A 22,682-nucleotide genomic window follows, 5' to 3' on the forward strand; every position below is an offset into this window, starting at 1 on the left:
TTCACTCTTCCTCGTCCGTGTGCGTCATGGGTCTCGTTTCTGATAGAATTGGGGCGCTGGGTTGGACATTGCATGCCGGTTGTTTATCTTTTCCATTTGAATGTGGCCTTAATGTGACCTGTTACCCATGATCGAAGATGTCTGTGTTTGATGAGTATATATATCTCGTGCCATTGGAAGCCGGAAGGCAAGCAGGGCAGAGATCTTGTATTATCTATTTATTATTATTTAGCGATTAATGAAGAACGTCGGTAGAGTGAGATGGGTGAACCATGGTTCCGTTAGGGCCTGAATAGAACCAGAGGGAGCCAATCATCGCCGCCCGCCGATCCGAGGTTCAGGGGCAACGGATGACTAATACGTGTTCTTTCTTCACTTCTTTCTGCCGGTAGTATTAATTCTTTTCTTCTTATCTTCTGGGGAAATTGACAGGTCAAGTGTCTTCTTTTTGTTGCTTTTGGAGTCAACAAGGGTCCCGGAAAACGCAAACCGCCATCTTGCAGTAACGTGCGGTCGACCCATCTTCCTCCTGGATGCCCCCGTCAGTAGTCCCGAAGACATTGGGATTGTTTTGTGATCGGAATCTGGTTGTTCTGAGAGCATAGATCTCGACCAGTCTTCTATAGATGTTGGAATTATAGGTGACGAAAGGGAACGGTGTGGTAGCATTGGACGTGGGAGTTTACATGGGAGTATAAAGGGGATATACACCAAGTATAAGAGGCATGTATAGGGTACTACCTAGATAGTCTATTGACCATGCGAGTTCATGTCACTACCACTCACCGAGGATGATTCGGGGGTCTCTACTTAATTGAATCGGCATTCTTCTCGAACAACGATCAAAATCACCCGCGAAAGCAAAGACCACCCGGTGGGGATCCCACTAGTACTAAGTACGAGGTGGTGTCTGGTCGAGTCCCCTAAAGGAACCCAAGATCGTCTCTTTTCTTCCCACCCCTCAACCATCGTCTCGCCTTCTTTCTTCCTCCTCTCCATCTTCTTCCTTTCTCCCCCCCTCCATTCTCGTTCCCTTCATCCATCCGGGGCTCCTTCGCCCCAGTCGCTCGTTTTCTTCTCGGTAAGCCCATGAATTGATCCCCCCCTCTGCCCATTCTCCACAAGTTCCCGCCAAGGAGATCAATCCGTGGTTGAGCTCCACAATTCAATCCCATTCACTGCTGCTAGGGGGGTGGCAGAATAATGGAAGAAATCGACATCTGTCCGAAAGAAGAAAAAGAAGACAAGACAGACAGGCAGGCAACGCGCTTCGTTTCTGCGGTGACTAAGTCCTCCCTTACTACAACACCGTGGGTGGCAGTCATCGTTGCAATCAATAATACTTCCTCCCGGCTTTTTCGCCTAACCTCGTCTTTTTCTCCCGATCATTCTTCCATACCATACCGGTCTGGCTGTACTGAGTCTCCGACTAACAAAGTGGATTTCAGGATGCCCTTTTAGTGGTCTCAACCCCCCTTTTAAAACGTCACGCCTCGACTCAGTGATATCTCAATTCAAGACAATCGCTCATCCGATCGCCGTCCAGCCAGACCGTTGCGGTATCGCTCACATTCCTCCCTCCTTTAACTTCACCTCCCCCTTAGGAGCGAATTCCACTTGATTCCCCTCCACCCCGCGCTCCTCCATTCCTCGGACGGCCCTTGACACGACCGCTGCGGGGTGCGCTCTCGTCAGCCCCCCTCCATCGCAGAGATGCCCTGGCGGCCGCTGTCTCGAATCGCCTTCGCCGTCGCCATCTATCCCTTCCAACCCTCCAGTCCCGACGATTTACCCCTCGAACTCGGCGACGAACTCTACATCATTGAACAAGGCGGCGCAAATGGCGAATGGTGTCGGGGTTATCTCGTTGCGCCGCCATCCCTGTTGGCAGGGTTGACCAGCACCAAGGGCCAGACCCTCGAGGCGCGAGTCTTCTCCGGGATCTTTCCGCGCAATTGCGTCGAGATTCGGGAGGTTCTTGGCGACTCGGACGCGCAGAAGACCCTGACAAATGGAGACCGTTCGAGTCTACCTCATGTAGACGGTGGTGGTGATCTGGAGGTGGATGTGCGAAGCAGTCTGGCGTCCTCGCAGGATGATTACACCAACGGCGAGGTGTCCGATGTTGTGATCGCGAAGAAAGGAAAACCCTCGCAGATCTTCATCCAAAAGTCAGACGAGGATGATCAAGGAAGCCCACGCTCGCCTTTCGGTGCCTGGAGATCCGTTTCCATGCCGCATACTCCTGTCACCGTGACCCCTCGCGATCCCAATGCGCCCAAGCCCGCCGCCCCGGTTCCTATGCTGAAGATTGGGGATGAGACCCCTACTTCGTCCGAGCCGCTGGTAGACGAAATCGCCTCGTGTTTGCGGGAATGGCATTCTACGAACCTGCATCAGCTCCTACTCGGTCGGCAGTATAACATTGTGGAGGAGATGTCTCACATCGTCCAATCCTTGGACTTTGCCCGACGACAGCTGCTGTACAACGTGCTCACATCGCAGGAGAAGGAGGTGTTGCGAAACGAGGTCGTCTGGAAGCTGGTTCGCGGCAACAAAATGCTGGGTGGGGAGGTCATTGTCCGGGATCCTCAGCAGCGTGGTCGTCTGTTGACCGGCGACGACTCTGCGGTCCAATTGGCCAAGCTGCAGTCGGAGATGAGCATGCTGGACACCAGCCCAACGACCCAGGCGGATACTGCTGCGCTCCACCATATGCTTCTTGAAGTCAATGCCGTGTCAGGCAACGCGCCCGGCCCGGTAACGCTCGCTGTCCATCTGTGTTCTCAATCGGAGACCGGCGTTCTCAAAGCCTTGTCGGAAACGTACCTCTTGGATATCCCGTCGCCTGAACGATTCGCGTCCATGGGGCAAAGCAGCAAGCTGAAGACGCTGTTCACAGAGCTGTGCGGCACGGATATAGGCGATGGCTCGGCTGGTGGCCCTAAGCTGTATCTCGTCGTTGCCGTCCGAGCACCGGAGAGCACGTCAGCTCCCAATGCCTCATCTCAACCAAGGACATCTATCTCTCGCGAAGGGTCCTCCGCCTCGAAAACGCAACCGGTAGTCGGCCCGTCGGTTAAAGGGAGTCTGAAGACTCGCCGAAGTATGATGTGGTCGTCCAAGTCCCGCGGGATTCAAAGTGCAGAGCCGATCAGAGAAAATAGTGCTGCTCCTCCTCAGTCTGCGGAGAGCACAAGCAGCACCAAGGAACGGGCTAATGCCCAATCCGTGAAGGAAACGCCTCAGATCCGCACCATCGGAATTGGTCTTTTGGAGGTGTCTCAGATCCTTCGTCAAGACAAAGATGCCGAACAAGTGATCAACATTTGGACGCCCTCGACCGACCCTGACGAGGCAGACGTACCTCTTGATGGTTTCGACGGACTGATTCGCACCCTCCTCCCCAGCTCTACTGGAAAATACACGAGATCGCCACGTGCTGCACGACTCCATCTCCACCTATACCCTTTTGTCTGCCCTGATGCGGACACCCTGGTCCGGAAAAATCCTACGATCATGCACAATGTCACCCAGACCCGGCGAATTGGCTTCTCGCAAGCGCCGACGAAGCCCCGGTCCGATATCTATGTGACGATCTCCCAGGCCATTTTTCCTCCAGAGGCTCTCCTTTCCCACCCACAAGCCGGACAGGTTCCCGTGCCTGTGACAACCCCGCTCCGTAATCTACAACTGACTCTCGAGGTGCGGGCATCATCCGGAGCCCGCATTGACAGATGTGTCTTTCCCTCTTCCAACAACACGCCCCACACGGCATGGCGGACGACGATAGCTGAACGAGGCGCCCCATGGAACCAGACCATTCGGCTTAACATTCCGACTGAACAAATCCCGGGATCTCACTTGATCATGAGTATCGCGGATGCCCCTGAGTTTCCTTTTGCGCTTGCTTGGATGCCCCTGTGGGACAACCAGGCATTTATGCGGGATGGACCCCATTCTCTACTGCTACATGCTTACGACAAATGCACTTCGAGCATTGAGAACGGAAAGGGTGCGTATCTTTCTCTCCCATGGAGCTCATTGGGCAAGAATGAGTCTGCCAAAGACGAGGCGATCACAGGCCCCTTGGCTACTCTGCGCCTGGAAACACATCTGTGCAGTACGGAGTACTCTCAGGATCAGGTGATTTTGAGCCTTCTGAATTGGAAAGAACGCCCTGGAACTGAGGTGCTGGATACGCTGAAGCGAGTTCTGTTTGTTCCCGAAATCGAGATTGTGAAGCAGTTGAGCAGCGTTTTTGATGCCCTATTCGGGATCTTGGTGGAAAATGCTGGAAATGACGAGTACGAGGATCTGATCTTCCGCGATCTGGTGACAGTCTTGGGCATTGTACATGACCGACGATTCAATCTTGGCCCTCTCGTGGACCATTACACCGAAAATCAGTTCAACTTTCCGTTTGCGACGCCGTGCCTTATCCGCAGCTATCTCCGTCTTCTCCAGAGCTCTTCTGATCCAGAGCAGTCGCGCAATCTGCGTGCCACGTTCAAGGTGGGACGACATGTCCTTAAATTCATCATCAATGCCAGACAACAGCAAAAGGAAAAGGAGGAGAATATTGGGATTACTCGGATTCAGTCGACCTTCAACCGGGACCTGCACACGATATTCAAATCGCTGGAGGCTCTTATGAAGAACAACTCACCCGCGATGATTGGAAGCAAGACTCTTGTGGTCCAACACTTTCACACTTGGCTACCCGAGCTCTCCAAAGTGCTCCCGAAAGACGAAATAATCATGATTGCCCTCAGCTTTATGGACTCGTGTAAGGATGTCACGGGTATGCTGATACTGTACAAGTTGGTACTCATCCAGCACTACACGCGCCTGAAGATATTCAGCTCTGGCTCGGAGAGACAGAGTTTGGTTTCTAGTTGCATTGGGTGGTTGGCACCGTATTGGGGAGCAACCGGTGCGGTGTCTGACTTGTATCGGGACCAAGTCCGGTTGAACAGCGCGATTGTTGCGGAGCTCCTGAAGGAGCCGGATCCACAGCTTTATGGGTTCATGCCGAAGATCGTCGCGTCTTACTACTCGATCATTCCTGACGGGGTCGAGGAAACTAGCTACCTCTCTTTGCTCTTTAGCAAGTCTTTCCCCTTCCAGGTGAAGTCATCCAAGACCTCTCAGAAGTTTGACGAGGCCCTCGTCGAGCTGTCTGCGATTATGGCTGCAACTGCAGCGATACCCAACCCGAAACGCCCGCGACTGAAGGGCATAGAGCTTTCCACCTTCCTCACTCAGGCGTTTGAAGTCCATACCTCCATTTTGAACTGTGAGGCGTACCCAGAGTGCTGGCTTAGCGTCCACGTTTATAATCACCGCGCAACCGTGAAGAGCCTCGAGTTCCTTGCCACAATTCTGATGGATAAGTTCTTGCCAGCTCCTGATGATGCCGAAAGTTTTGACACGCGACTGTGGGAAATGTTCTTCATGACCCTGCTGAAGGTTGTGTCTAGCGATGCTCTTGCTCTGGAGACTTTTGCCGAACAGAAACGGCGTGCAGTGTGGAAGATTGCGGGCGACGTTCGCGAACAAGGTGCGGACTTGTTGCATGCCAGCTGGGAAGCCATCGGCTGGGAGGCAACCGACGAGGAGCGAGAACGCTTTGGATTGAACCGCCTGGGTGGGTACCAGGTGCAATATGTACCTGGTTTGGTGTCACCCATCATTGAGCTCTGTCTCAGTGTGCACGAAGGCTTGCGCCGGGTTGCGGTGGAGATCTTACGGACCATGATTCTCAGTGAATGGGGACTTAACCAAGATCTCTCTATCATCGAGACGGAGATCATTTCCAGCCTGGACAACCTCTTCAAATCCAAGGATATGAACGAGGGTGTCGTTCAAAAGATGTTTATCGGGGAACTGTCAGACTACTTTGAAGGCTGCGCCTCCTTCGATGAAGACTTGTCTAGTGCCGTTCAAGGGCTCATTGCTACTGTAGACGAGTTGCTTGACCTGTTCCTGGCGTCGCAGGGCGGCTCAATGGCCGAGAGCTTGCACACTCTGCGGTTGATGGAATACATGAAAGACATGGGTCGCGAGGACATCTTCATACGATATGTCCACGAGCTTGCGCAGGTTCAAGCTGCAGCGGGCAACTTTACCGAGGCAGGCCTTGCACTTCAGTTCCATGCCGATCTCTACGACTGGGACCCGAGGCGAACTGTCCCCGAACTCATCAACCCTGCATTCCCTGAGCAGACGTCGTTCGAGAGAAAGGAAACGCTGTATTTCTCGATCATCCAGTATTTTGAAGACGCAAAGGCTTGGGCTCATGCGCTTGTTTGCTACAAGGAACTTGTCCAGCAATATGAAGATACGACCATGGACTTTGCCAAGCTCGCGCGCGCACAGAGCTCTATGGCCAAGATCTACGAGACGATCGCGAGAGAAGATAAGCAGTTCCCTCGCTTTTTCCGCGTCGTTTACAAGGGGCTTGGTTTCCCGACCACCTTGCGTGACAAGGAGTTCATTTTTGAGTGCTCTCCTGTCGAGCGCATGGCGTCTTTTGTTGACCGGATGCAGCGGGAGCATCCTGCGGCACAGATTGTTTCTTCCGGGGAAGCCCACGACTATGAAGGCCAATTCTTGCATATCAGTCCCGTTAGCGTTCATCGGGAGATGGCTCATCCTGTCAATCAGCGTTCGAAGGTTCCTCCATCGGTCAGGGATCACCTGATGATCTCCGAGCCTAACCGGTTTACTTCGACGCTGAAACGGCATGTTCGGAGCGCGGATGTTGAGGAGCAGTGGGTCGAGAAGGTCGTCTACACGACTGCTGAGCCCTTCCCCAACATCCTTCGCAGAAGCGAAGTGGTTGCAGTGGAAGAGATCGCGTTGACACCGCTGCAGACGGCCCTCGAGCGGACATGGCGCAAGACCCAGGAGTTGTCGTTGCTACAGAGACGCGCGGCGTCTGGTGAAGATACCAGCCTGTCGAACCTGACCGAGGCACTGGATCAATTATTGGACCTCAACTCCTCGTCTCCCAGCTGCGTGGCTCTTTACCGTCGTTTCCTGGCTGATGTGCCCAGCGAGGAAGAGAACGAGGACACCCCGACGCCAGTCGACCCGATGAAAAATTCTTTGGCTGTGGCTCTCATTGACCACGCCTTGGCGATCAAGCATGCATTAGCCATGTTCCATCGCCCGGCACACCAAGCCACGCAAGCTGAGCTGATGCGGCGTTTTGAGGAGGCATTTGCGCCTGAGCTGGCTTCTCTCGCCCCCGCAATGCCAGAGACGCCTCTGACGACTCAACGACGCTCGCCGCATTCAATGGAAGAGAGCAGACATCAGCCGACGCCGCGGGCTGTCAGCCCAGAGGAAGAGCTGATTCGTGCATCTCGACAGAACCTCCGCCGGAAGCACTCCAAACGGCAATCTGTGAGCCATCGGATCAGCATCATGAATCCGTTCAAGCGGTCTAACCACGGCGCAACCAACTCTGTTGCCACTATCCAGAGCGCCTCGAAGGATAAGGTCAACGGAACGGAGGCGCATGGGGCGGACGATGCAGGAGACCGTGACGACGACGCAGCTACAATCCATAGCCGAACGACCAGTCGGTCCCGGGACACGCAGTCGAAAAGGAGAAGCTTTTTCGGAGAAAGACTGCACAAGCACGCCTCGTCATTGTCGATCTCGAAAACCAACTCGCAGGAAGATTCTCAGAAGCGGCAGCGGTCGAGAAGCCGCTCGCGGGATGCCGCCACAAAGTCTCACGAGAACCTCAGCCGCTCACATTCGCAGCGTAACGGCGCCTCTAACAAGGACCGGCCGGCGCTGACCAGCCCCAAGTCCGGCTGGTCCACAATCCCATCCATCCAAGACTACCCGCGGCCTGTGACGCAAAGCAGTGCGGCGTCAATTCGGAGCCCTGAGCTACGCAGTCCGGACATGAGTCCGCCGGTGCAAAATGGCCACGGCGGCGCGCGGGACTCGGTGCTCAAACGGTTCAGTCTGCTCAAGGGTATCGGCCGGAAGAGCAGCCGACTTGATTTCCGGAGCGATGCCAACGGTATGAGCGTGCGAGAGGAGTGAGCATATCCTCACCTTATTCTTTCTTTATCATTTCCTTTTCTGATAATGTCTGGACATTACTATCACTACCCTTTGTTTTATCTTCAGCGTCGATAAGGCATTGATTGCATACAGCGTTTATTCTGCCTGAGGCCATTCCTTTCTATTTCTTAGTGATTGATGGATTTCGACATGGCAATGTCTCTTTTGTTGGAATATGTACATTATTGCTCTTGATGTTTGGACCGTTTTATACCCGTACATGGCCGGAAAGGGGAGGTCCTGGTGCAGTACAATACAACAGCATTTACACCGTATTCATCGCGTTCTATCAAGTCTACATCTATCTATTTTGGCGGAAGATCCAAATCCACAATCCACGGCGCATTCACCGGCTCATACTGCACCGTAACCACACTCGCATTGACAAAGAGCGTCTCGTCGCCCACACGCAGCGGATTCGCCGCATCGCCACTAACATCAACATACGCCCCCCGATCCGCCAGCGCCGTCTCGCGCCCAACCTGAATCAGCGACTCATTGCTGGTACTCCACTCCCAGCGCGTCGCCCCGTATCCCTCATGGATATGCCCAAAGACATGCAGCCGCGGCCGCGCCCGCCGCACCGCCCGGAACAAATGCTCGCACCCGACGCTATCGTGCGTGCCCACAACCTGGTCATGGACGCCATACGGCGGGCCATGAGTGAGCACGATATCGACGTCGGGGAAGTCCGGCACCGGATTGAACCCGTCCGTCCCTCCTGTCTCGGTCCCTTCAGCTGACGTCTCGGGCGGATTAAACCGGTCCACAGACCGGTCATACGCAAACGCCCACCGACAGAACTCGGGCGTATACGGCGACGCATACACGCTGCAGCGCGCGCCGTTGGACAGGAAGAACGTGCGCATGCCCTCGTCCATGTAGCGGATGCCTGCGCCGCGGGCCTCCTCGCCCGTGTACAGGGCTCTGATTTCGGCGGGGTCTTCGAGAGGCCCGTCCCCGGCCGCTTCTTCCCCGTCACCAGCATTGTTCTTGTGGGCTCGGGCGCTGCTGCGGCGGCGCGGCGTCGGCGAGCCGGCGAGATGGTCGGTGCGGTAGCGGTGGCGGAGGTGGCCGACCGAGGCGTAGTAGTCGGGGTCGAGGGTGATGTCGTGGTTGCCGGCGATGACGATCTTGAGCTCGGCGTCGGCGTCGCGCAGCATGGCCAGCATGGCGAGGTGTTCGTCGCGCCGGCCGACCTTGGTCAGGTCGCCGGCGTGTAGGAGGATGTCGGCTTTGGGGAGGGGGTGGCGGTAGGGGGATTCATTGTCGGTTGAAGGGGGGAAGGTGTGGGTGTCTGAGAGGAGGCAGAGGCGTGTTTTGACCATTTTCACCCGTCTATTGTAGAGTGCAGTAGCTAGGAGTGAGTTGAGAAAGGGTAGATGGAGCGGTGGGAGTGGTGTGCTTGGGTTAAACTTATATGAGCGGGTATGTTATGGTGGCGTCATAGTGAGATTGGACTACCATTCATCTACACACAGTAATTAAAACTCCAGCCCATCCGAACGTTGCATTTTTTAATTTAAAACAAGGAAATAAGATAGCATGACAACATTATTTCCCTTACTTCCGAATAGCACGCTGGTAGAAAGCCAGCTCCTCACCCTCGAGAATGTAACCATCGACACGACCGCTCTGGCCGGGGCGGGAGGCGATGACGGCGTAGAGACGGCCGGCCTCGAACTGTCTCTCAATGGCGGACTCGACCTTGCCGTGCTCAGCGAAGCGGGCGGCCTGCTTCTTCACGACGCTGTTGCTCTTCTTCTCCTCGGTGGTCTCGGTCTTCTGCTGGCGACGGCGGCCGAGGGGCTGGCCGTAGTGGGCCTCGTACCATTGACGGAAGGGGGCGGCATCGATCTGGACGACGGCCGACTTGGTCAGGGTGTTGGTGCGGACCAGTTCGTTGTTGGACGGGTGGTAGGCCACGACGATGACACGGGTCTTGCGCGAGATGCCCTCCGATCCCCACGAGAAGTTGCCCGAGTCGAGACGCAGGGCACGGAACTTGCGGTTACCACCGCGGGTGCGGACCAGATGGATTCTCTTGGAGCCGATACGGGTGTTGGAGGGCTGACGACCCTTCTCGAAGGCTCTGCATTATCATCAACCACTGTTTCTTTTTTTCGGTTTGCGTAGATTCGTCGTAGTCTTTGCATACCTCTTCTTGCGGTAGGTGGCCCTCTTCGCACCGGTGGCCGAGCGCTTGTGGCGGGAGTCGCGAGAGATACCCATGTTTGCGGTCTAATCACGTTAGAATTGTGTGGGTTGAATTGGTGAATTGGGGTCTGTCGTGTCGATTCGATCGTGACGGCCGCAGTTCGTAGTTGTCGGAATGATTGATCTCTGTTCTTCTCTTCCTCGTTCCTCTTCCTTCGTCTTGCCTTCGTCCTTGTCTCCTCGTGAAGTCTTATGGCGGAAGTCCACAAATCTGATCCACGACGGCAACTCGACTCGACGACCGATCACGAAATCGAAAGAATCACGACGAGATGCACTCACCTCTAATCCTGCAGTCCTTCACCGGGAACGCAGCGGGCAAGGGTCGTTGGGCGGTCGGGGTGAAATGGGATGTCGCTTGTCGGGTTCGGCGAGACTCTTTGGGGAATTTCGCAGTGTGTCTCGCTTGTCGTTGCCCTAGCTAACTACGTTGGGACTAGCGTGCACGTGACTCTCCATCAACCCGCCACTAACGACTAGTGCATTTTCTATGCTATGCATCTGACTCAGCTATATACATGCACCCAATTAATGCTGCTTCTTCTCCTGCTCCTTCGCCATGCGGTCAATCCGCTGGAACGCCGCAAAGCCCTCCACCACCGTCGACGCCATCCACATCCACCACACCCGGCTGAACAATCCCACCCCGTACGGCCGCAACCGCGTTGCCGCCAGCAACATCGCTTCCAGCACATGCGCCCCCAGCAACCCCCACAGCACCCACGGCTGCACCGTCCACGCCTTCTGCGCCAGCTCCGCGCCCACCGTGCGGGCCACCCACGACCCCTCGACGAAATGCGCGCGGCGCGCAAACCCGACCATGAGCCCGAGACAGGTGAGGAAGATTAACGACTGCGCGCCGCGGGGCGGGCGGTACTCGGTGATGACGACGGGCGACAGCCCCAGTTTCTGCAGACAGTGCTGGTGCATGGCGACGACGCGGGGGCGCGCTTCGGAGAGGCTGGCCAGCGGTGGGGTCAGCGGGATAGTGTAGCGCGTGTTGTTGGCGACGATGAGGAGGTCGTCGAGGGTGATGTCGGCCAGCTGGGCGGATTGCGCTTCGCGGGCGGACACGCCGCAGTAGACTTGGAGGTACATGGAGAGGGACCGTTGGTGGTCCTTGTTCATGTGGGTGATGATTGTTGTTTTGGACATTTTGGCAGGTTATGAGTGTAGGAGTTGTAGGAAGTGTAGTATTGTATGTAGATGTAGATGTAGATGGAGTAGTGTAATGTATGGAGGTGTAGATGTAGAGGTAAAGATAGGAGAGCCAAGAACCTCGGTAGTCGGAGAACCCAGCCCACATGTGTACACGCTACAAGCGAACGTCAATCATATCCATTAACTATATACCGAACCCTCTGTATCCTCCATGCATCCAACATGTCTCGTTTGTACGATCATCATGCACTGCCCTCGTTAATTCCTATTATCACTGAGCGGGAATCGACAACCCAGAGCAGGGATACTTACAGCAAAGCCAAGGTCAAGTCACCGTGGATCCGCGCCTTCAGCTCCACCTCGATATCCAGATTCAGCTCCAGCTTCAGCTTCAGCCCGTCTTCCTCGTCGAGACTGCTGCCGCCCTTCTGGTCGACCGTCTTGAAGTCGCCGTTGGAGATGGGCTCGTTGGAGATGGTGTTGTTGGTCAGCGACTGGCTGCCGCGCTGGTACGGCTGCATCGCCTTGCCCGGCGGCGTGTAGTCGTCCTCGTCGTCGTAGTCGTCCTCATAGTCGTCGTCGTATTCGTCCGAGTAGTCATCGTAGTCGTCGTAGTCATCATAATCATCGTCCGGCTCTGGCTGTGCCTGGCGTGGTGGCTGTTTGGGGGGTTGGCGCTGACGCTGTTGCGACTGCGACTGCTGTTGACGTCGAGAGTCTGGATTGGCATTCACGGGCGCGTTGTCTTCGTCATGTTTTTGTTGGTCTTCTTCGCCTTCACCTTCGCCGTCACCTCCCGAGTGGAATTCTTCATCTTCATGCTCGTCGGGCGGGCCCGAAGGCGTCTCTTGTTGCTTGGGTTTCTCAGCAGTAGCCATCACGGTGTACTCGGTGGGAGGTCTAGAAAAAGAATGCCACGAGAAAGAGATCTTATGAGGGGATTCAGGCCAGCCTGCGACGATCCGAGAGACAGGCTTCTTTTTTTAGTCTGCGTCGATCGACGGTCCGTATGACGTGCGACTGAATCGCCATGACAGTCGTCGATCAACGTCTGTATTCTTGGCCGGGGGGTCAGACGACGCCACGATGTTTCTGCTGCTGCTGCCAGCAGGATGAAGTCATCGTCATTTCGCATGTCTGGTTGACTCGGAGGGAAATGGGTGCCGCGTGGCCGGGAGCCATGGTTCCATGACACATGGAGATACACATAGTTACGGAGTACAAGTACAATCTGAAGTAAGTAGATCACGATCAAGAAAGAAACAAACCAACACTAACGCTGACGTTAGTGGCGCTCATCGCTCTTTGCGCGACCATCACTGGCCGCAAATTCTCCGACACCACACCCTCATTGGCCATGTCTAGATTAAATCAATTAAACGGTGACCGGCTCCATCGTGCCTCGCTCCATCGCCCCCCCAACGTCATCTTCAGCAATCAGCGCCCGTCCTGGCCCTCCATCCATCTGCCGCCTCCTGTCCGATGACGACGGCCGCACTGAACCCTGCCGGATGCCCTCCCGCAGCGCTCTACACCGTCGTGTCCACGGTGGGACGCTGACGTCGTGCGCGCTGGGTTATGACATGGTCCCTCTGCGCATGGCCTTGGACGGGACATCCAGCGCAGCGCATCCCATCCATCGTGTGGCTGTTGCGCTCGCCGCCCGCGCTGACTGGTTATAAAGGCGATCGACGGTCACGACCCCCCCGACTGTCTACAGCAACAGCATATATCAGCTCTCACAGCACTCACGACTGGCATCTCTTCTCTCTCTCCTTCATCATGTCCGACAAGGAAAACGCCCAGACCCCCCCGCACGAAGAGGACCCCATCAAGCAAGAACCCTCCGACGACGACCAAGACCAGGACCAACCCGAACCCGAACAAGCGCCCCAGCCCCAGGCCCAACACAGACGCCGCCCCCGGCCCCCGCCCTACCAGCAAGACTCGATGGACAGCAACACGGCCCTGGACCGGCCACGACGGCAGCAGCGCCGCCAGCGCCGCCAGCCGCTGGGCGGCGACGACGGCGGGCCCCTCGGCGGGCTCGGCGGCGTCAACCAGGCCGGCGACCTCGTGCAGAACACGGCGGGCAACGCCGTCAACGGGGTGACCAACACCGCCGGCAAGGCGGTGGGTGGCCTGCTTGGCGGGAACAAGGGCGAGGAGAAGGACGACGGCGGGCGCGACGAGCAGCTGCGGCTGCGGCTGGATCTGAATCTGGATATCGAGGTGCAGCTCAAGGCCAAGATCCACGGTGATCTTACGCTGGGGTTGTTGTATGTATCTTCTGTCCCTGGGGATGAGTACAAAGCTAACGCGGGCTGGTTTGAGTTCGTAGGAACTAAAACTTACGATGACGGGACTGCACTGCATGGCTGCGATGGTTATAGTTTTGGATTTGGTATGGTTTTGGGCTGGCAGGCTGGTTCTGAGTTATACATCCGTGGATTCTTCTGTATAGTAATCAGACCATGGACTCATGATCAACTAATGACATTTATGAACGTGCTCTGTGTGCCCCCCTGCCCGTAATATATCGCTTTTCTCTAGTCACCCACCATGTCAAACTATATACTCCGTACCACCGAACCGATCCTCCCTACAACCCCGCTATATACATCAGCCCATATCCAAGAGTTACAATCACCGCAAACGACATCAAACTCGACGGGATACCCCGTGTGAAAAAGTGCCGCACTTGCAGGTATCGCTGGCCCGTCTGCGGCACCTCCGTCATGATCGCAGCTGCAGTCTATTAGCACAGTAACACAACAAAACCCAAAGCGAAACTCACTCATGTTAGGGAACCCGCTGGTAGGCAACGCCATCGCAACCGAACACATCAGCGCGCTCGCCATCACCAGCAGGTTCGGATGCGGATCCGCCATGCCCACCCCGATCTGGCGAACCAGCGGCAGCATGATTAGCGCCGCCACCGTATGCGAGATGAACGTGGCCACCACCAGGATCAACGCAGAAAACACGATCAGCACCCCGTACAAACTGAGGTCTTCGACCCGCGTCCGGATGCTGTTCGCCAGCGCATGCAGCAGGCCCGACGACGTGACCGCCTTTCCGAGACACAGGCCCCCCGCCGCCAGGATGATGATCGTCCAGAGGAAATTGTTAAAGTCTTCCTTGTTGAGAATGCCCGTGCCGAAGAACAGCACCATCGGGATGATCGCGATGACGCCCATGTCGCCAAAGATGTGCTCCAGCTGGTGGCTGACGCACCACAGGATGATCGTACCCAGGGTGACGGCGCTGATGAACCACTGCACGCCGGTGAACTTTTCCCGAATCGGTCGGATGGGAACCAGGGTCGTGCCCCGGCTGGGATGGAAGGTAAATAGCAGAAGCGCCCAGATCAGGAGGATCGAAATGATGCACACCGGAAGCGCCACGAAGAACCATGTTCCCCAGCTGATGCTCGGGTACATGTTCTGCAGCGCAATGATGTTCTGCGGGGACGCAATCGGCGACGCCGCTCCTCCAACGTTCGCTGCAAGCGCAATGCCCAAAACGAGAGCCTTGGCGAAGTTGGAATCCGGAGGGAGGTTGCGGAGTAGAGGCTGCGACATTAGCAACGGACAAGAACACACAGACACGCTGGCTTACCTGGATGATCGAGTAGCACAGAACAGGCGACGCCACGTTGCTGATCCACATGCTCAAAAACATGCTAACAAACATGTTTGTGAGAAGCACCACCCGAGGATTGGACCCGGCCTTGCTCAACACGAACATCGCCATGCGCCGCGCAATGTCGTATTTCGACAAGGCGGCTGCAATCGTAAACCCTCCGAGCAACAACATGATCACCGGCGTCCACATCGCGCCAAATGCAACGCTTGTGGCTTCCTTCGGTCCCAGACGGTGGTGAGGCTTGTCCTCCGACTTCATGATCCGCAGTAGCACCACGAGAAAGGGAATGAGAAGGGACGTTACGAACAGCGGAATCACCTATTCACGTCAGTACTCTCGGGGACACACGCAATAAGCTCTCCTACCTCTGTAGCCCACAACAAGCTCACAAACACGAGCATGGCCAGACAGTTTTGCTGCTCCGGTTTATCCATCACCGGCACCGTAAGTAACGTGACGAAAACCGCCAGGATGAAGATGAGCGTGCCAAAGCTCAAGCTGCAGAGCCATTCCGGCGGATGGAACACCCCAAGAGGCGTCCGGAACTCCTTGGCTTCTTTTGCCAGTTCGTCGCCCTGGCGTCGGGCGGTAGCGGGATCCTCATCACCTCCGAGGAGTGTCCTGCGGATGCCGACATTGGCCGCCTGAGCCTTTCGCTCGATGCCGATCATCTCCCTCCACACGGTGTTCCTCTCCCAGACCACATGCTCTCTCAGGTGCAGCCGAAGCTCTCGTCTGGCGAGCTGTAGATTCCGGCCGGTGACCACGTTGGCGTAGACCTCCTCGATCTTGTGGATACGATCATCGATCTTCTCCATGGTGGCATCCGTGAACGGGTACGCCGGCGAGACCGTCGAATTCATATACTCGCGCCGGAGACTGCGATCGAGCGTCTTATCGTACTTCTTCAGCGCCTTCGAGAACCCGGTCTTGTTCAGCTGGATGTACGACTTCAGCCCGCACAGCGAGACGTATGCGTTCACCGCCCGCTTCTTCAGCGACAGTCCGGAGTTGTACAGGTCCAGGACTCGGGGGTCACCGAACTGCTCCACCTGACTGGCGATGCGGTTGTGGGAGTTGAACCCGAGCAGTCGCGAGTCACCCATAAACGCCGAGTCCCTCGTGCCGTCCATGTGGCTGTCGTCGAGACCGGACCCATGCGACTGCGATCTCTCATGTTCAACGAGCGGACGGTCGTCGTCGCTGTCTGCATCGTCGTCGTAGTCGTCCTCGGCGGCGGTCTCGCTGACGGTGCTCCGACGGCGGTCTGACCCGAGAGGGAAATCCCGGTAGATACTTCCGGTCCGTGGTCGCGAACTGGTGCTCGTCGTCCGGGCCTTATGCATATTCTCGCTCATGGGGTCGACGTTGACCCCGTCAGCCTGGGCAGCGTATTCCTCAGCATCTTTGACCACCTGGTCCATCTCCTCCAGGATCTCGGCCTCCTTCTCGCGGTAGAAGGTGCATATCTTCTCTAGCTCGGCGGAGAGCGCCCGTTGGAAGATTGTATCTGGGTCTAGGGTTTCACCATCTAGCAATGGCGCCGATTCCACGTCGACGAGAGCTTGTCCGGCGCCGCGGTGAGCTTGCTGTTCCAAAGAATATATCCTAATCCGAACCCCATCAGTATCAACAAAAAAGAACAGCCAGAAAAACCACGCAGACATACAGCTTCTTCAGATTACTGTACGCAATATAATACGAGCTCCATTCCGGAACCGCATTGAACTGGATACTGTGGGAGAATTTCATCTTGGCGTCGACGTCGCGAGGCCTCTGTGCACGACGGCGAAGAGCTTCAACCCAAAGACGGACAGGTTTCTCCGAATAAGATGCTTCCCGAGTCCACGACTGAAATCCAGGTGTTGTCGCCTGATCAGATTGTGGGGAGGACCGCAGTCGAGATTCACTGTGTGACTGGCGGGGACGGCTGGCGGGTGTGACAGGATAGTCTTGGAGCTCAATACTCGAGGAACGGATCACGTCCAGATCGTGGGAAGAGGCACCCGTCGCAGAAGCGAAGCGTGCCACCGACCGTCCAACAGCATTCGACGACACGGTGCTAAACAGGAAGTCCGGAGCAGAATGGGGGTCGGCGTGGAGCGACGGAACGGATCCAGCTTCGAGTCTCCGCCGGCACTAGTGGATGGCGCTGATAAGGACGGCGGTGTGTCCTGGTCACACGTCGTAAGCCAGGGGAACGGAGAACGAATTCGGAATAAGTGACAGCTAGGGAAATGGACCATGGAGATAGGTGACTTGTGTCGCACAGGTGGAGGAAATTCGTTGGAGAGTCTTGGAGAGCTTGGCTGGAGGGGGTTAGTCAGCCACTCGGCCATCCCGGTAAAATCCAAACTATCCCAAAGCATAAAGAAGTTAACTAATCGCAATTAGATCACCAGCTGAAATCACTAGACTAGTAAACTGTACACATGTAGCATGGCGCCCCACGGGCCTTGATAGATAAAATACAGACTCTCATAGATAAGAGTGGTCCTTATGTTTCCCAACAGGAATCGCATTCATATGCCCTCGCCATCGCTGCGGTAAAACCCAACTCCCCAGATAAACAAAAAGATAGCTCGTCCCTCCTCTAACAAAGAACACACTCTAACGACGGCTGGTGACCAGTCCAAGGTTGGACCGACCAGCGACACCAAGCTTGTGCACCTGTTCTCTCCGATCCCACACGCCACTACGGCCCTCCGCAACTGCCACCAGCTCATTCGCGACTCTCTGCGCAAAGTGGCTGTCACGGCGCTTGTCGGAGGCGTCGATGATCCACCGGATGGCAGTTCTCCGACGCTGTCTCTGCATGAGAGGGACGGGAATCTGCACGGACGCACCACCACCAGCAATACCCTTCTGCTGGCGGATCTTGATCAAAGGAGCCACCGAGTCCACGATCAGCGTAAGATAGAGGACGGGGTTCAAGGGGAGTTGAGGGCCCGGGGGACCGGGGAGCAGACGACGCTTAGGGTTGGGCTGGGGAGGAGAGGCGGTGCGGAGATGGTCCAGAATGAAGGCCATGTTCTGGAGTAAGAGTTAGCATGACCCGAATCAAAAGAATTGCGAAGCGTGTAAAACCCATATGTGCATACCTTCTGCGCCTTGCTCAACTTGCCATCCCGCATCAGCAACTTCGTAAACTGTTCCAACAGCGAGTCATATCGCGTGCGGAAGTTCTCGGTCTTGGGAAGAGTCTCGGGCGCTTCAAACTTGAGGCCCGGGTGCAGCTCCGCGGCCTGCTGGTCGACATGGGAAATCATGTTGGCCACGACGGCGGCAGTCTGGTCGTCGAAACCCGCGTTCTGGCCGTGGAGGTCCGCCTGGCGGCGGCGGGTCGACGTCGAAAACGAACGAGAGCCCGAAGGGCCCTTCACCTGGTCCTGCATGACCTTGGGGGCATGCTTCAGGGCTTCCTTGTCACGCCTGAGGATCTACGACGGAAGTCGTCAGCGGTCATCGCTCCCACAACCCACCGGGTTCATGGAAATATATGGACCAGAACCCGAGAATTGGACTTATGAACTCACCTCCTGAATGGGAGTTCCCTGCTCCAACTCCGGACTCGCCGCAGTTCCGTCGCACTTCTTGTCCATGATTTTCCTCATCTCCGCGGCCTCCTCGCTCACATGAGGCAATTGCTCCTTTGTCGTGCTGTTCAATTTCGAATCATTTTTGCCTCCAGAGCCAGACGAGTTCCATCTCCGTTGCGTCCGCGACGAGGACGTGATTCCGCGAGCGGCATAGGTTCGGTTGGTGTTCAGCGCAGTGGCGATGGGCGTCGAGGGCTGACGGAGGACGGGGACTGGAGCCCTCACGGAGAACAGGTTCAAACGCGGCGGCATGTTGCAACTGGCCCTTTGACAACTGGATGAAATGTCAAAGAGGGGAATGTCAGTCGTGCGGGACAATCGGGTCTGATCTTGATGCTGTCGAAGTCGGCGAGCGAACATTTTCCTGTTGCTCCGTTGCTTAGTAATACGCCAAGAATTACCTCACATCATCGCTGTACTCCATACCATCCACAGCAGGCAAGAGACCTTTGGATCTGATATCTACGATTAATCTAGGCTAAATTCCATTTCCTATGGCCTTATCATGGTACGAGGGACTACAACTACAGGGTGATTGTGGAGAGACTTGAATATTCTGATAGACCCTCGAGCAAGGAACCGACGGAATATATCATTCGATGGAGAGTTACGAAGTACTCCGCAGATGCACCTGATATGACCTCAAGGCGTATGTATCTTGACCGCCGTCGTGGCGAAGTCTGCGGACATTTACAGAGAGCAGAGTCCCCAAGACCAGAATTACAGAGATAGTTTGTATATTTACCTAAGGCAACCCATAGCTACAGTATCCCACCCAATCAATTTCCCGTTCAACAGGGAACAAAGCGCAAGCCCTAACCGAACGATCACTGTACACGTGGAATGAGAAACTGGCCCGCAGTCCGAACGCTCAGTGAATCACGTATCGATAAATCAAGTACATAAACAGGAAACCCAAAGTGGCAACGTGGCGAGGTATCAACGAGAGACGGAAGACTGAGTTTCAAGCCGGTGGACAGTCGTGGAGATCTTTTTAGAGCACGCCGGCAGTTGCCATAGGGAGGGGTATACGAGAAATCAATGAGTCGGCGAAGGAAGATAGGAAATCGATAGTTATGATGTGGTATGGGCCCAGTAGCCATCAAAGCCGGCCATGACCCGTATGTTACTCAACTGCGAAACATGGCACTGTCGTCCACATTGTCGGGATACACGTAGAATGCAAGCGCCAAAATCACATACCTGCGGTCAGTCAGTAAGAATTCAGGTCTAGAATCGGATCGCAAGACAACACTTACATTCCCAGGCATAGCCCACCCTCAAGATAGTTCGACTTTCCATCTTGGATGAGGAATGTCACAACTAATCCGGAAATGAAAAAGGCGACAGTCTCAAAGGTCTGGAAGTGCAAGCTCATGGGCACGTGGATGATCCAGCCCAGGACGACGAGGAATGGGGTGACAAAGAGAGCAATCTGCAGACTGCTTCCGATGGCGACTCCAATCGCAAGGTCCATCTTGCCTTTCCATGCAACCACGACAGCCGTCACGTGCTCCGCCGCATTCCCAACGATCGGAATCAGGACCAGACCAATGAACGTGCGACTCATGCCAGTCTTCTCCACGATGCTGTCGATACTTCCCACGAGGTAGTCGGCGCAGACAGCGACCAGAACGGTCACAACAATCAGAGCGACGGTAGCCGCCCATGGGCTTAGAATGTGTTCTTCCTCCGCTTCCACCATGTCGTCCCCGTTCTCCGCATCATCACTACCCGTCTCTTCGAAGAGCGACGCATGCGATCTGAGCTGGAAATAGAGGTACATCACGTAGAGGATGAGGAGAATGATCGCAGTGCCATGCGATACGAGCAGAATGTTTTGTTGTGTCTCGCTTTCTTTGCCCTTGGCGGAAGTCATCGACGCGTAGAGGGTGGCCGGAATGATCAGGGAGGCGGACGAAACGGTCATCAAGGAAGACATGGTCGACGCCACGGTGCTGTTGAAGGTCTGTTCCGAATAGCGCAGCCCACCAACGAAGAAACAGCATCCGAGCACGAGGAGAATATTGGACAAGATGCTACCGAGCATACTGGCCTGGACCACGCGAATCTGTCGTTCTTTGAGCGCAATAATGCTAACCTGTGGGGCTCATAGTCAGTAATTGCATTCATCGATGCAGTAGACGAGCGTAGCGACAGATACATACGATCAGTTCGACCGCATTTCCGAAAGTAGCGTTCATCAGTCCTCCCATCGCCTGGCCCATAGTCGCTGCCAATTCCTCGGTCGCGAAGCTTAGCAACGACGCCAGCGGAACGATGGCGAAAAAGTTCAGTACGAACACGGCGGTACTATCCCAGTGGAGGGCGCCGGCGATGATACCCAGCGGTACGAAGACCAGGAGAATGTTGACATAGTCACGGGCAAGAGTGGTCCACGTCAGTTTGGCCGCCTGCGACGGCCACTGAGTCCAATGGCTTCGAGGTTTGTGACGGGGATGGAGACCGGAGTTAATTCGATTCGTCTCATTGATTAGGGCTTCGCGTTCACCATGCTCAAAGGAGCCATTTCGAGATGAAAGACCGGTCATGGTTCTTCTTGGACCCCAGGTGTAGCTTCGAAAAAGGGAACGGAAATGCCTCGACGCTGCGCATGGTTAGAGCTGATTAGCCAAGTTCAGGGTGTCTGTTGGGCGAAACGGCAAACGGCTGAGGATGGGTGATATACTGGTACAGAGATCAAGTCCAGCACGACCGTGAGACAGATGGAGTACACCAAGGCAATGACCGCAGTAAACAGAAGAATCAGAAGAAGGGAGTATTATCGCGATGTGATAATCACCAGCTCATAAAGGAGTGAAAGCTGCCAATCATAACAAACAAAGGGAGAGAAAAGAAAAGAGCGGAAGAGAGAAGGAATTCACCGTAAGGAGGGATATCAAGGAAAAAGATGACCTGATCAAGACGTGGGTATGATGAAAAGAAGGAATGAGTGGGCGGGAGGTCTAGGTGAAAGAAGTCCAGGAAGACAGACTCTTAGCACGTACACATCGGGAAAGGAGAAGAGCGGCGTGGCGACGATCTGGAACCACAATCCGCCAGATTAATCTCAAGAAGATTGTTGGTATGGACTGATGGAGATCTTTATCTTTAATAGTAGGATGGCGAGAGAGGGGTTGTTGTGCCGATGGAGGGTTCAACCGTGGCTGATCCCAGCGACTATGCTTCTTTCTCCTCTCTGGAAGAACACTAGGACTCCGTGCCAAAGTCTCCTGCGAATCGGTTGGTTAGCTCGTTCAATTCCCATCCAACAGGGTCCAGGATGGACAATGGAAGCATATACCTAAGCCAAACCGAGTTGTCTGGATGGGACCACCAGCCACGTATCCGCGGACCAGGAAATTAAGAAGATGGAGGGCCAAGAGGGTAGCCACAGAGAGTTGGAACCACTCAGGGATTGACAAGCGATGCACGACGAACTTGCAGGAGATTGGATTCTGTCACCCGACGCGTTAGTCTGGAGGATGTATGTACGGTACGGAGTAGTCGGGGACGGAGTGGAGTGGAGATGGAAGCAGAAGAAGAATGCCGCGACTGCACAGCCTCACTGTACGTACTCTATCCTCCGAAGTCAAGGAAAAAAGGGTTGCCGCTAAGTCTGGGCAGGAGACCTCGGGCTTTTTATCCCATTTGCTGCAAGTGGTGACGTTGTCCCGGGCCCTGCTGCGAAACCTTGTTCGAGACAACCCCATTGGGATTAGATGGGCGTTCTATACGGAGTACGGTCTCCTCCAATTGATGTGATGTTGATGTGATGGAGAAACACCTCTTGTTTCGTCTGTGCGGATTCCGATCAAGCCGGCGCGCATTGCCGGTTCGGGACTAGTCGACTGTCGGGTGTCTGCACATTGTCAATGCATCGAGGCGCACATTCTTCTCCTGCGCCAGAATGTACTACTGCGTACAGTACAGTGTTACCTCCAATAAATTCAATAGATCCAGGAA

General features: G+C 55.3%; 6 protein-coding genes across 6 annotated transcripts; 2 read left to right on the forward strand and 4 right to left on the reverse strand.

The window, feature by feature from the left end:
• Nucleotides 1-1,713: 1,713 nt before the first annotated feature.
• Nucleotides 1,714-7,133, forward strand: ATEG_03779 (guanine nucleotide exchange factor DCK1; the record flags this gene model as incomplete). Its single annotated transcript, XM_001212957.1, has 2 exons — nt 1,714-7,023; nt 7,062-7,133. The coding sequence occupies 2 exons, from the start codon at nt 1,714-1,716 to the stop codon at nt 7,131-7,133; spliced, it is 5,382 nt and encodes a 1,793-aa protein (XP_001212957.1).
• A 2,521-nt stretch (nt 7,134-9,654) lies between these two features.
• ATEG_03780 (40S ribosomal protein eS8) lies at nt 9,655-10,323 on the reverse strand (the record flags this gene model as incomplete). The annotated part of the gene is made up of 2 exons (XM_001212958.1): nt 9,655-10,183; nt 10,250-10,323. 2 exons carry the CDS (start codon nt 10,321-10,323, stop codon nt 9,655-9,657), a joined length of 603 nt encoding a protein of 200 aa, XP_001212958.1.
• A 513-nt stretch (nt 10,324-10,836) lies between these two features.
• ATEG_03781 (DUF2470 domain-containing protein) lies at nt 10,837-12,347 on the reverse strand (the record flags this gene model as incomplete). The annotated part of the gene is made up of 3 exons (XM_001212959.1): nt 10,837-11,427; nt 11,587-11,623; nt 11,782-12,347. The coding sequence occupies 3 exons, from the start codon at nt 12,345-12,347 to the stop codon at nt 10,837-10,839; spliced, it is 1,194 nt and encodes a 397-aa protein (XP_001212959.1).
• Nucleotides 12,348-13,251: 904 nt separating this feature from the next.
• Nucleotides 13,252-13,904, forward strand: ATEG_03782 (uncharacterized protein; the record flags this gene model as incomplete). Its single annotated transcript, XM_001212960.1, has 2 exons — nt 13,252-13,806; nt 13,863-13,904. 2 exons carry the CDS (start codon nt 13,252-13,254, stop codon nt 13,902-13,904), a joined length of 597 nt encoding a protein of 198 aa, XP_001212960.1.
• A 167-nt stretch (nt 13,905-14,071) lies between these two features.
• On the reverse strand, nt 14,072-18,968 carry ATEG_03783 (putative plasma membrane phosphate transporter Pho87; the record flags this gene model as incomplete). The annotated part of the gene is made up of 9 exons (XM_001212961.1): nt 14,072-14,217; nt 14,267-15,044; nt 15,091-15,435; nt 15,483-16,725; nt 16,787-17,256; nt 17,361-17,497; nt 17,766-18,150; nt 18,219-18,557; nt 18,654-18,968. The coding sequence occupies 9 exons, from the start codon at nt 18,966-18,968 to the stop codon at nt 14,072-14,074; spliced, it is 4,158 nt and encodes a 1,385-aa protein (XP_001212961.1).
• An 878-nt stretch (nt 18,969-19,846) lies between these two features.
• On the reverse strand, nt 19,847-21,268 carry ATEG_03784 (uncharacterized protein; the record flags this gene model as incomplete). The annotated part of the gene is made up of 3 exons (XM_001212962.1): nt 19,847-19,919; nt 19,976-20,817; nt 20,885-21,268. 3 exons carry the CDS (start codon nt 21,266-21,268, stop codon nt 19,847-19,849), a joined length of 1,299 nt encoding a protein of 432 aa, XP_001212962.1.
• Nucleotides 21,269-22,682: the final 1,414 nt, after the last annotated feature.

Source organism: Aspergillus terreus, genomic scaffold (genome assembly GCF_000149615.1).
Source record: "Aspergillus terreus NIH2624 scaffold_5 genomic scaffold, whole genome shotgun sequence".
Classification (NCBI taxonomy): Eukaryota; Fungi; Ascomycota; class Eurotiomycetes; order Eurotiales; family Aspergillaceae; genus Aspergillus; species Aspergillus terreus.